The sequence below is a fragment of the Curcuma longa genome, chromosome 4, assembly GCF_044706935.1.
Source record: "Curcuma longa cultivar G26 ecotype Majalengka, Jawa Barat chromosome 4, ITB_CL_G26_1.1, whole genome shotgun sequence".
In the NCBI taxonomy this organism is placed as follows: Eukaryota; Viridiplantae; Streptophyta; class Magnoliopsida; order Zingiberales; family Zingiberaceae; genus Curcuma; species Curcuma longa.
The window spans coordinates 5,268,709-5,282,269 of record NC_133864.1 but is presented as its reverse complement, the minus strand read 5'-3'; the positions used below and the strand labels follow the sequence as shown (position 1 = coordinate 5,282,269).

At 39.8% G+C, this 13,561-nt stretch overlaps 3 protein-coding genes across 3 annotated transcripts; 1 reads left to right on the top strand and 2 right to left on the bottom strand.

Annotated features, from left to right (window-relative positions):
• Positions 1-331: 331 nt before the first annotated feature.
• On the bottom strand, positions 332-1,479 carry LOC141826967 (putative WRKY transcription factor 65). Its single transcript, XM_074714273.1, is given in 5 exon segments — positions 332-792; positions 795-979; positions 1,065-1,161; positions 1,164-1,228; positions 1,304-1,479. Coding segments are annotated over 5 exon segments (858 nt in total). The 3' UTR covers positions 332-457.
• A 538-nt stretch (positions 1,480-2,017) lies between these two features.
• Positions 2,018-7,014, bottom strand: LOC141827550 (chaperone protein dnaJ C76, chloroplastic-like). The gene is made up of 10 exons (XM_074714819.1): positions 6,905-7,014; positions 6,399-6,810; positions 5,745-5,873; positions 5,517-5,646; positions 5,130-5,250; positions 4,720-4,801; positions 4,197-4,250; positions 3,793-3,831; positions 2,363-2,459; positions 2,018-2,220 (listed from the first exon to the last, which is right to left on the bottom strand). The coding sequence occupies exons 2-10, from the start codon at positions 6,636-6,638 to the stop codon at positions 2,093-2,095; spliced, it is 1,020 nt and encodes a 339-aa protein (XP_074570920.1). The 5' UTR covers positions 6,639-6,810; positions 6,905-7,014; the 3' UTR covers positions 2,018-2,092.
• Positions 7,015-7,496: 482 nt separating this feature from the next.
• Positions 7,497-13,561, top strand: LOC141826137 (cellulose synthase A catalytic subunit 4 [UDP-forming]; the record flags this gene model as incomplete). The annotated part of the gene is given in 13 exon segments (XM_074713385.1): positions 7,497-7,805; positions 7,909-7,988; positions 8,106-8,154; positions 8,261-8,396; positions 8,764-9,030; positions 10,010-10,355; positions 10,521-10,658; positions 11,632-11,757; positions 11,844-12,056; positions 12,130-12,379; positions 12,463-12,662; positions 13,098-13,451; positions 13,527-13,561. Coding segments are annotated over 13 exon segments (2,390 nt in total), but the record flags the coding sequence as incomplete, so codon positions are not given.

The window sequence follows — 13,561 nt, the reverse complement described above, 5'->3', positions numbered from 1 at the left end:
AAGTATGGTTTATCATCTTCTCTCAAGTTTTCTCCAATACTTTGTTAAATTATTTAACAATATTAATAGTTGAGAGATATTATAATAAAATTTAAGAAGTATTTTTTTTTAAGAATAAAAAAGACAAGTTTCTAATAAGATAAATTTAGAACATCATGTAATTAATATAATTTAACCCCAAGCCTAAAGATAAACACGAGAAGTTTAAGCTAATCAAGCAAATAATCATTTCTTATATGATAGCACCAGATATCAAATCACAGAACTGTTTCTTTATTAGCTCACCATGTGCTCATTTATCGCTGTATGAATACAAATAAATAAATAAGAGAAGACGAAGTAATTATTGGTACAGTCAAACAAAAATAAAAAATAATAAAAAGAAAAAGAAAAAAAACAAGTCGCGTACGCGTCAGAAAGGAAAAAATCAAGATCCAAATCAACGGCTACGAATGCATCACCCGGTGGTCCCGACCCACGGCCCCGCTGCCATGCCCCGGCGAAGCACCACCGAGTATTCCGGTAACTCCCCCAACCCGGCGAACAGAGCGTCCTCCTCCTCCGACCCCTCCGTCTCCCTCTCCCTCTCCTCCGGCACCAACCCCGCCTCCCCGCCGCCTCCGAATAGGACGGATCCGTACAGCAGCTCGTCGGATCCCGCCGAGGTGGAGGAAGGGGAAGCCACGTCTGTGAACCACCGGAACTCCCCGCCGTCCTCCAGCGCCGTCATCATAGACGCCAGAGGATCCTCCTCCGCCGCCTCCGACGTCAGGCATTTCTCCTCTTCTCTCCCCGCTCCTCCGGCGGCGGCGGTGGCGGTGGCGGCGGAGCGTGGTGGCGGCGGGCGCTCTTGGGCAGCGGCCCAGGGTGGTTGTGCTCGAAGGAGTAGGTGACGACGAGCGTGGTGGGATCGTGGCGGCTCCGCTCCACCTGCTTCCTCGCCGGGCAGCCCTTGCAGCTGCTGCACCGGTAATAACCTCTGCGATCGACATCCCTTTCGATTAAGAAAACTTTTGCTCTAAAATTTTATCGTAAATTTAGTTCGAGAATTCACGGCCTCAGACCTCGGGTAAGGAGATCCCTTGATGGGCTTCTGGCCGTACTTCCTCCACGCCCAGGCGTCCATCGGCGGGAACACCTCCCCGCCGACTCCATTCTTCCCCGGAGCCCCTCCGTGTCGCCGACCGGCACCGACACCGACACCACCCGCTTCTGCACCGCCCGCCGGCTGTTCGACAAGTTGCACCAATGAGATCTACACGCACACATCCGGTGAACTCCCGAATCAGAGTCGTTAGCTCACCTTTTCTTGGCCGGAGTCTGAGGCGCCCTAAAGTTGCCGCCTTCGCCGGCGGCGTGCTTCTCCGGTGCAACGGCGACGCCGTCCCCGTTGGCCTCCCAAGAATCCAACGACATCTCCTCCGTCACGACCAATCGAGCAGAGAAGGGAGACGAATCAGTTAAAGCAGGGACGACCATGCCTTTGGGCTTCGAGTATATATATAAAACAAAACCCCATTTAACGTTTATTAAAAACTATTACACAAAATTACGTAAATATTAAACAAAAATATTTTAATATTAATAAAACTTGTTCAATGTTAAGCGTTAACTACTTATATATTAATATTAGTTAAGCCATGACATGAGCTAGTGGAGTTTCTTTAATGTGAAAATAACTTTCTTAGTCAACTTCTTAAATGATTTTTTAAGGTGAAGTCAACTACAAATTCGGTGTGAGGGAGGCCATAAACATGCTGATAGTGGTGGTAATTAAAAGGATAATTATTAATTAAGCGGAGGATTAATGAAGCAAGCGAATTAATAATTAAGGGGAGGAAGTGGTGTGTTAATAATTGAGGCCAACCGCCCAACAAAGAGATCAATTTTATTTTAGAGTTAATAAAAACGTATTGATTTGATTACTCATCCAATGAATCCATAATATTATTTAGTTTGCATATTATTTTCAAATTTATGATTTAAAATTTTCAGGAATATTAATTTGCATTCGATATATGGCGAATAATATTGATTTTAAAGCAAAGAATTTGCAGAGGTTTAAGCACAAGCAATGGAGATCGTTCCTCCACTATTCATTGCTAGATATCGTCTCAGGAAGCTTGAAGGTTGCAGGTCTTTCGGGTCTATTTCTCGAGTACTCTCGCCACCGTCTCGCGGCTGCGGCAGCTCTCTTCGCTCTCTCATTCACATCTTCCTCTGTCGACAAGAACAGAAGCATCATGATTAAGTTTGTGATGACGATACCAATTTGTTCTTACCTTTTTTCTGAAAGTTATGAGCAAATGTGGATTGAAACTTTAATCTGTTTCCTTTGATCTTTTGTTGTTATGAACGATACCTGTGCTTTCGTAGTTCTTCTGCGAGCCCCAAATATTGCTCCAAGATCCAGCCTTGTCGGAGCCTTTCTGCTTCATCATGCGCAATTTAGCCTTTTCCTGAAAAGTTCGATAGACGCACCATGAGATTTGGAATGAGGTTTGGAGTGAACAATTGATTTAGTACCTCCAGCATGAGTTATTTTTCCGCGAAACAGAAGGCGTAATTGAACGAATAGACTAATTGATCGTTAGCTAGTCTAGTTAGGATACCTGGTTTTCGATGAGGCAAAGAGTGCAAATCCATTTGCCGGAGCTTTCAGAGAATTCAGATGATGTCTAACTATAAGATTTCTTGACTAGAGGATCGGAGAACCTATGTTAATGAATACAAATAATAACAACATTCTACAGCTTCTAGAGTTCACAAGAATATCATCCAAGTCGATACCTAACAACCGGTATCTTCTTCTAAAGCACCATTTTTCTTTAGTTCCGCGGAAATTTGAACCTTCAAACTCAAGACGATGTCTAACTATAAAATTTCTTGACTCAAGAACTCGAAAGAAATCAAAGCCATGGAGTGAACAGCCTTTCTTGAGGATCGGAGAACCTATGTTAATGAATACGAATAATAACAACATTCTACAGCTTCTAGAGTTCACAAGAATATCATCCAAAGTCGATACCTAATAACCGGTATCTTCTTCTAAAGCACCATTTTTCTTTAGTTCCACAGAAATTTGAACCTTCAAACTCAAGATGATGTCTAACTATAAAATTTCTGAGACTCGAGAACTCGAAAGAAATCAAAGCATGCATGGAGTGAACAACCTTTCTTGAGGATTGGAGAACCTATGTTAACGAATAAGAATGATAATAACATTCTACAGCTTCTAGAGTTCACACGAATATCATCCAAGTCGATGCCAAATAACCGGTATCTTCTTCTAAAGCACCATTTTTCTTTAGTTCCACAGAAATTTGAACCTTCAAACTCAAGACGACGTCTAACTATAAAATTTCTTTGACTCGAGAACTCGAAAGAAATCAAAGCCACTGAGTGAACAACCTTTCTTGAGGATCGGAGAACCTATGTTCACGAATACGAATAATAACAACATTCTACAGCTTCTAAAGTTCACAAGAATATCATCCAAGTCGATACCTAATAACCGGTATCTTCTTCTAAAGCACCATTTTTCTTTAGTTCCGTGGAAACTTGAACCTCCAAACTCAATTTTTTTTTTTTTACGGTATTTACTATATCTAACATATAGCTCCTTACTGGTAGTCACTCAAGGGAAGCATATTTGTGAAATGCTTGCGAACATAAACAGGAAGGAGAAATTCAACAAACTAGAACGAATCATGAGAAGTGAGAAAACAATGTAATAAATTGGAAATATTGATGTAACTTGATTGCATTCGAATCTATCCCTTAAGAACTTACCAAGACTTTCGCTTGGCGCTTTTCCCATCTTGAACTTGCCTGCCACATCGAAAATTATATTCACTTTCAGAAAACTATAGCACTTTAAGGAAAAAAGGTTCAGTAGAATCAAAAGAAGGGATCTGCCACTCGAGACCAGTCAAGTTCGACAATTTTAGCATACGTCGAAGAAAATAACTTGGGATCTTCCCTTCACAAATCCACTAAGGTGATTACTCAAAAAAACTCTTAGCATACGTCGTTAACGTATAAAGACTAAAAAAATACTACAATACAAAAAAAAGTCCAATACATTAGAAAGTAAAGCGACTGACTTTGTAGTTCTAAAAATATCAGAATTTGGAAGTTACTAATTTCGATAAAAAAGACGATTCGGGGTCTATAAAAAAGACATCTTTATGTACCATTCTGAAAACATTAATGGATGCTCTCCCCATTCCAGCAAGCATTAGTCCAACCTGCTCAAATCAAAACAACTTTGTCATCAGTTTGAGTAAGTAATTGATATTGGCATGTTTTCTAACGATCTCATTGAAGTTAAATGTTCCCAAATGAATTTCAGACAACAGATACGTTCATACAGTTAACAAGTGATGCAAACCCAAGTGATGCAAACCCCCCAAAGGACTGCCAAACAAACACTAATGACATTTGATCCAAAAACGACTATTAAACAATGACTGAGGTAGTTTCTAGTGGAAACTAGCAAAGACCCAAAGACTAAGAACAGTTTAACATATTGCAACGACATTCTAGTTTAATTAGGTCACCATAATCTACCAAATCCTCTTTACGCGAGAACTGCATCACAAATCGATTAACTTTTCTAGCCATCATGATGGATAAGAATTTATAACACAGGTTATGAGAAAATTATGAATGTATCAAACGAAGAATCATTAATTTTAGGATGAAAAATTCTCTTACATTTATTCTCTCAACCCTACGCATTTCATCTTCGAGGAGAGAAAGTTGTGCGGCAGATGTCCAGTGAATGCAATCGACTGGGCTGAAATATAAATTAACAACACAAGCAACTGAGATGGTGGGTTAAGTTAGGCTAGCAAGTCACAAAATGGAAACACATACATACATAATCTATATATACGATTCATGAACTCAATGAGAGGTGACATCATGTCCATGAGTGTCGTAACACGGAGCAAAAGGGTTTCGATGCTCAAACTACATGAGTTAGCATAGTTGCTAAAACATACAAGGCAAGCTGTGCTCTTAGCTATCAAACACTACAAATATCTACATGCCCAGTTTGCATTTACAATAAGTGAAATCAAGGTTGATCAAATAGTTGATGAATTTCAAGTATGATATATCACCAGGAATCGATTGCTTCTTGAACCAAGTTAGGATTCCCCGATTGGCTGTAAACTCTAGCACGGCCAAAGTCTTCCTCTATTTGGAATACATCCGGCGCCACATTAGCACAGTTTTTGCACCCTGCTCATATAAGGAAAGAAAACATCAAAGATGAGTACTACTTCAAATCAGAATTTTGCTAGTGCATGACAGTTAAGGTATACAGAATTGGTAAATCAAGTTCTTATTGCTAAAAGCATAATATGAACATCTAATTGTAAGTAAATTCAGATTCTATGAGCTTAGAACAGCTGTGAATAAGTATATAATATACGCACCATGAAGTCATGATGAGACCCTATTATGGTCGCTTGTTATCAGATACCAAACTTAGAAACTCAACATACCTATGCAACAAAACTCATCAACAAATGCATGATCTTTTGGTGCACTATCATCCAAGAAAGGATTCATAGCCGTTGGGGCATATCCATGAATTTCATCATATACCATACGCTGCACAGGATCACTAAGCACCTGTTCTTTCCAGTCATATTAATTCACTGAATAATCACTTTTCCAATATATGTGAGATTGTAAAACCAGACTTAAAAAGTTCATTTTGAAAAACTTACCGAATAAACCTCATTAATGAATATGCAGAAGCTATTAATATCTGGATTGTTCCCGCTCAAGTCTGGATGGCATGATTTCATACAATCATAATAAGCTTTCTTAATCTGCAGAGGGGTGGCATCCGGAAGCTGGTAGTGGTATAATACATCAGAACCAGGACATTTAATCATCATCATCAAAATTAAGGTACAAGCTATCTTTAAATTTAGATGACGGTAATGAGCATACAAATCTAACTTCCCCACAAGAAGCAACTTTAAGCCTTAATAACTAATTTCTGCATCTTGCTATTACTTTCTTCAATCCGTTGCACACTAATCCTGAAATTGGCAGTTCCTCTAGTCTAACTTTGATATGTAAAGGAACAGCAAAGTGCATTTTTAGACTTCATAGAGGTTATAAGATTTTAATGTTGCTAATATGAGACAAATGGCTCAGGATCAATCTATGGCGATGACTGGATGAAGAAGACATGGACAAGGTTGTCATGATTGAGATCCCACATGGAAGAGGCTTTGAAGTGTAGGATGCAAGATCTTTATCATACATATTAACTTTTAATCTATACCAATAGCAATATTGAACATTTTTACCAACCATAATTCATGGATGGGTTCATGAACCAAGATGATCAATAGGAGAAACGGACTTACCAGCCCGAGAACAGTGTAGTAGTCATCGGCAACGTCATCGCGCCACGAGAAACCCCCAACCGTCGCCGCAGCGATCCTAAAGTCCCTCTTCTTCTTCCGAGAGCCCCGGCCACGGCGACCAGGTGTGGAATTCTCCGCGACCGCGACTGCTACGCTCGGCCACCGGTTTCCATAACACGGCGACAACTTGGGGAATTCGAGGACCAAGACAGAGCGCACCGGCGCGAGCAACTGGGCCATCCGGCTACAAACGAAGTGAAGCCGGTTCCGTTTCCTGTGACGTGCAAAGTTCTTCTTTTTTTACTTCTATAATTTTCTTTTCTCCTCCGCCTCTCAAAAAAAGAGTTTTTTTTCTTCCGTTTTCCCCCAATATTCGATCGTCAGGCTTTCATGAGGCCCATAAATTTCCATCCTGTTGACTTCGATTTATAAACACGAGCAATACTCCGAAGAAAAAGGGAAGAAATACAAAAAAAATTCGAGGCGGAGACAAATCGAGGCGGGACCTGGCGAATCCGTAGCTTTCACGAGAAGTGGAAGGCATCAAGCATAACGGAGAAGCGTGGGGCAGGGTTGATGGTTGAAGCTCGTACCCGCGCTTGCCTGGCGCAGGCTCCGCCACAACTCCGCCTTGCTGCGGGGCGGCACGCATCTGGCGAACGAAGGCTCGCTTGTGAGTCCGCCTAGGAGTCTCCCGGCCTCCGTCGCCGGAAGGGTAGAGCCAAAACCTTGCGTGGACGCAGGGAGTTCGGCTCGTGGCGGAGTCCTCGGTGCCCTGCCGTACACGGGAGCAACTCCGTCACAATTTTATAATTTTAATAATAATAATAATAATAATTAATTAATAAACGGGCTGGGAAATGATTTCACAGCCCATTAACCAGTTTAATGGGCCGGCCCAATAGACATCCAATTCGGCCCACCTCCACTGCACCAAACATAACCGACCTCGCCTCGGCCGAGCGAGTTAAACCGCCACTGCCCGTCACTTCGCTCGTCGCTTGCTCCCGCCGCAACCCCATCAAATGCCGAGCTCCACCAGCCACCTCGACAGCAATCCTTGCTTCCATTCTTTCCTTCCACCCGCCGATGCCGACGCCCCAACTCCTCTGCTCCTCTCCTTCTCTACAAATCCCTCCTCCTCGCGAAGGATCGGCCACCACATCGGCGGCGATCGAGGAGACGGAAGATTGGACTCCGATTAGGGAAATATGACGGAGAACGAGGTGCCGTTATGCAGCACCTGCGGCGAGTCCGTGGGTTTCTCCACTGCCGCCAGGGAGGAGGTTTTCGTCGCTTGCCATGGATGCAACTACCCTCTCTGCAGCGCCTGCCTTGAGGACGAGATCAGGGAGGGCCGCGACTGCTGCCTTCGCTGCGGGGAACCTTACGCCCGCAATGTCTCGGGTTAGATAGTCCATTGTTTTTACAAAGTTTTGTTTTTGGCCGTCATAGAGTAATAAATCTTACTTCGTTGTTCTTTGGTGTACTGAAATATTGGATTTTGCAGAGAAGGTGAGTGATGAGACTGACAATCACGAAGATTCAGGTGTGAGATTGAGAGCCACAGGCCGTCTCCATGATTATGAGGTAGATTTTTTGTTCCATCTTTATGTTTTGGAAGAAACTTAACGCATTGAGTCGATAGATTTATCCACTTTGATCTCTTTAGATAGTTTAGGATCTTATCTCGAGAAATTTTCACAGGAAAATGGAAGCCATATTAGAAGCTCGAGTAATCTCTCCTTCGTTGAAGGTGGTGCTTAGATTTCAGTTTGTTATTTTCCCGCTGAAATATCTACATGATACTTCAATTTCTCCTATTATCTCACTTGTATGATGTTGCTTCCTTCTCTGTATAGAGCCAAATGGTGAATCTGGGAATCCATTATGGAAAAACAGAGTGGATAGTTGGATGGACAAAAAGAATAAGAAAAAGGCTGCGAAGAAGGTTGAAAAAGCTGAAATTCCTGTAGAACAGCAAATGGAAAGTCCAGAGTAAGGACATAATTTGAATTAAGTTAACCTCAGAAATAGTAACTTGTTTACTATTACTGGATATAGTAGAGTTTCTTACTGGTTGTTAAATTTTTTTTTATATATATATAACTGGTTACATTTGCAAACAAATGAGGCTGCAGATCCATACTATATTTACTATAACAAGAATATGGGTGGAAATTTTGACTCTTGAACACAAAGTTCACTATTTCCTTCTTTTTTTTCATGGTTTGTCATGTCAGATTCCTATATATTGCTCATTGTAAGACATTCCTGTCCGAGGAATATGATTGTATCCTCTTTAAGCGTACTAATATTCCTAATTCAGTATTACAATTGTTCACTCTCATTTGGCCTTGTGCAGGTATCTAGAGGCTTTTGAATCTTTTTCAAAAGTTGTTCCACTTTCACCCAATAAGCTGACTCCATATAGAGCTGTGATCATAATGAGATTGTTAGTTCTTGGGCTCTTCTTCAATTATAGAGTATCCCACCCTGTCGATAGTGCCTATGCTTTGTGGCTCACATCAGTCATATGCGAGATCTGGTTTGCAGTCTCTTGGGTATTGGATCAATTTCCCAAATGGTCACCTATAAACAGAGAAACTTATATCGAGAGACTAAGTGCAAGGTATGTTTCTGTAGATGTTCTTTGTAGATGCTGATGTTTATGTTGCATCACAATTCACATGCACTATGCTATGCTTGTGGATCTTCCAAATCAATCTGCAGGAGGTATAGTATTCATGAACAATAGCCAAAACTCATCCTTAATATTTGACATTTGTTTTGAAGTCAGTTTCATAAATAATTGTTTGGTTAAGTGACAGGTAATCAGAATAGAACTAATAAGTATTAAATGGCGATTAGGAGGAATAGAAAACCTTGTATATATTCATGTTCCTTCATAACTGTATCTGCAGGTTGTGTTTACTCTATATGTCCAATATACTAAGCTTTTCATGAGAACATATTACTTGTATGTCAAATACTAGATACAAATTATTAACTAGGAGGACAGGAATATGTAATGCTAGAATTGTTGATTATGTTTCTTCATTCATTAGCTTTTGAACTTCTCACTGAAGCTTAAGTGAATCAGTTTGGTTAATGTATGATGTTTGGTACTCTAGTTGGAAAGTTGGATAACCTTCATAACATTTTATGCTAACTGAGAACTAAAATCGTGAATATGCAGGAGCAGGAATAGCCAAAATTAGTAGCTGACCCCAGCTAGTTGGTTCTCATGGCTTATTCTTGTTGATATTGTTGATCTAATAATCACCAAAATGCAACTTGGCAGCTGAAATATAGAATGACTTGGATACAGACTTGCTAATATTTGAAAAGAAAAAATACACAAACAGACAAAAAAAAATGGCAGCACTGCATAAAATCAGTAAAATATTATGTTTTGATGCATGTGTTAGATATTATTTCTTTTCGACCAGTTGAATCTGATAGAATTTGTCCATATGTTCTGAAAATTTTACATGTATACTTGCTAGTTTTATCACATACAGTATGTTGTATTTATCATGTATTAGAATTTGGAAAAGCCATTTGTTTATCCTTCATTTCCAAACACGTCTTCACACAAATTGCTGCAGATATGAACGGGAAGGAGAAGAATCACAACTTGCTGCAGTAGATTTTTTTGTCAGTACTGTTGATCCACTCAAAGAGCCACCATTGATTACTGCTAACACTGTGCTTTCAATTCTTGCTGTGGACTATCCTGTTGATAAAGTTTCTTGCTATGTATCTGATGATGGTTCCGCTATGCTTACTTTTGAATCTCTTGCTGAAACTGCGGAGTTTGCTAGAAAATGGGTTCCTTTCTGTAAGAAGTATGCAATTGAACCAAGGGCGCCTGAGTTCTATTTTTCACAGAAGATTGATTATTTGAAAGATAAAATACAGCCATCTTTTGTCAAGGAGCGTAGAGCAATGAAAGTAAGTATTTTCTTTTAGGCCTGAAACTTATTGGAAGTTCTGGATTCTTTTTCACCAACCTGCCATTGTGGACTGATTTTCTTGTTGGCGTGTTAGCCTATATGTGTAATAATATATAAGAATTAGAGGGGCGCTGCAATGAACTAATGCCTTGATTCTTTGCAGAGAGACTATGAAGAGTACAAAGTGAGGGTAAATGCTTTAGTTGCCAAGGCTCAGAAAACGCCAGAGGAAGGTTGGGTTATGCAAGATGGAACACCATGGCCGGGAAATAATCCACGTGACCACCCTGGCATGATTCAGGTTCATCACTTTCTTATCATGAAATTATTTCTTCTTGGACTCTTGTAAGTGATTGAATTTAGTAACTCATTATTACCTATATGTGCTTATAAATTTGACAAAATTTTTAGCATAAGTTCTGATTACATCTAGATCATTCATTGTATTCCTTTTCATTTTTTCCCACTTACTTTCTTGAGGCATTTAACACTTTGTACATTATTAAGGCTTGAGATTCACTTGTCAAAGTCTATTTAATAACAACTATTTTAGCAAACATATTTGTCAAGTTGAATATCAAGCTGCCCTGTCAATAGACAGCTACATAATCGTGGATCAGTTATTACATGCTCATTAGTTGAGATTCTTGAGATTACTTAAAGATATATCTGTCTACGTCTGTATGCTTTTTCTTCCTGAACATCTTAGAAGATATCATTGGTCAGATATGGGATTAATCCTTCAGAATAATCTTAAACTATGACCTTGAGCATTGTGAATCATATGCAAACTTGCTCAAATATTTGAATTGAATCTTAATAAATTGGGTTTATCTTTATGAAATTCTTGTTTTTCTTTCACTCAAATTTCTTATGTTTCATCTTCTTTTTTTTTTAAGGTCTATATCCTCCTTTTTCTTCACAATAAAGGAAGCGTGATGCTTGTTTTTGTTTAATCTCCTTTTGCTTAAAAGTTGTTTCTACATTGATTTCTTCGTCACTCTCTTTCCTTTCTTCCATTTCATTTATTTTCCATATGATGGCAGGTGATGGCATTGTGCCTTAATAGTGCACAGGTGATAAATAAGAGAACGATAATGTTTCAATGCTTAGAATTTCTCAATTCTGTCATAAGATCCTCATATTCTACGCATATAAGTTTGGATTGAATATAAATATTTGGCATATCCCAAATAATGCCAATTCAATCCATTTTATGAAGACAATGTAAAAAATTAACCAACCAATAAAGTTCTATTTACATTTTTGTTCAGGTTTTCCTTGGATATAGTGGTGCTCATGACATTGAAGGAAATGAACTTCCTCGGCTAGTTTATGTTTCAAGAGAGAAGAGACCTGGATATCAGCACCATAAAAAAGCTGGCGCCATGAATGCGCTGGTAGACTATTTTATCAGTCTGTTCGATAAGAATTTATTTACATTGATGTCATCCTTTTGTAATCTACAAATATCTTAATCTTACAGGTTCGAGTCTCAGCAACTCTGACAAATGCTCCCTACATTCTTAACCTCGATTGTGATCACTATGTTAACAACAGCAAAGCAGTCCGTGAAGCAATGTGTTTCATGATGGACCCAGAGGTTGCAAGAGATGTGTGTTATGTTCAGTTTCCTCAGAGGTTTGATGGTATAGACCGCAGTGACCGATATGCAAATAGGAATATTGTGTTCTTTGATGTAAGTCTTAGAAACTTAAACTTTTGATCATCACATGTGCCTGTACTATCTGGTGAAGTATTCCTTTTTGTAGGTAAACATGAAGGGGCTTGATGGCATCCAAGGACCAGTTTATGTGGGAACTGGTTGCGTTTTCAATAGACAAGCACTGTATGGCTATGGACCAGCGAATTTGCCAGTTTTACCAAAGTCTTCATTTTGTTCTTCATGCTGCTGTTGTTGCAACCGTTCTAAGAAATCCTCAGAGAATCAGATTGAAGTTTATCGAGATGCCAGGCGTGAAGATCTCAATTCTGCTATATTTAACTTAAGAGAAATTGACAGTAAGCATATTCTACTGCAGTCTTACGCTCTTATGGGCTGTTGGTTGCTATTATTTCTTCATTGTTCTGTCCTTCATGTGCAGATTACGATGAACATGAAAGGTCTTTGTTGATCTCCCAAATGAGCTTCGAGAAGACTTTTGGGCAGTCTTCAGTATTCATCGAGTCCACCCTAATGGAGAATGGTGGTGTGCCTGAATCCGCTAATTCTTCCACTTTAATCAAGGAAGCTATTCACGTCATTGGCTGTGGCTACGAGGAGAAGACAGAATGGGGAAAAGAGGTGAACTTTATTCTCCTCTCTTTTACCTGTAATAAGCCAATCATATAGAAGAAGAATTTCGTGCCAAAGTTGCTCTGTTTATGTTCCACATCCAAGATTTCTCATTTTCTCATCTTAAAGGGTCATGCCATCATGTTAGCATTCATATAATTCAATTTCTAACAAACCAACAAGTGATGATCGAATATGTAAGCCTTGTTCTATCCAGACATGTGTAAGAACTGTAGTTGCAAAACCTTGAACCAATGGCTGAGTAGGATATAGAATTGTTTTTGCAAGCAGCAAGCTTTGAATTAGCACTTTCCATCTCCAAACTGTCCTTGTGATCGTATCAGTTCAGCAATGCTTTTACATAATGCTCCTTAGCAATCAACCTCACTGCTTGATTGATCTTTAATTTTCGACAATCTAATTTCCTTATGTTATTATGAACAGATTGGCTGGATATATGGATCTGTCACAGAAGATATTTTGACAGGATTCAAAATGCATTGCCGTGGATGGAGGTCTATCTATTGCATGCCTACAAGGCCTGCTTTCAAAGGATCTGCTCCGATCAACCTCTCTGATCGTTTGCACCAGGTTCTTCGATGGGCTCTTGGTTCTGTTGAGATCTTCCTCAGCCGACATTGCCCCCTTTGGTATGGCTATGGCGGCGGCCGGCTGAGATGGCTTCAAAGATTGGCTTATATAAACACTATCGTCTATCCATTTACGTCCCTTCCACTGATTGCCTACTGCTCTTTACCAGCCATCTGTCTGCTCACTGGAAAGTTCATCATTCCGACGGTACATTCTTTTACTCCCTATCGTCCCAATGATCGTACATTCCATTCTTCCTCATAATTTGTTTTGTTGTTTCAGCTTTCCAACGTTGCTAGTGTTCTGTTTCTCGCTCT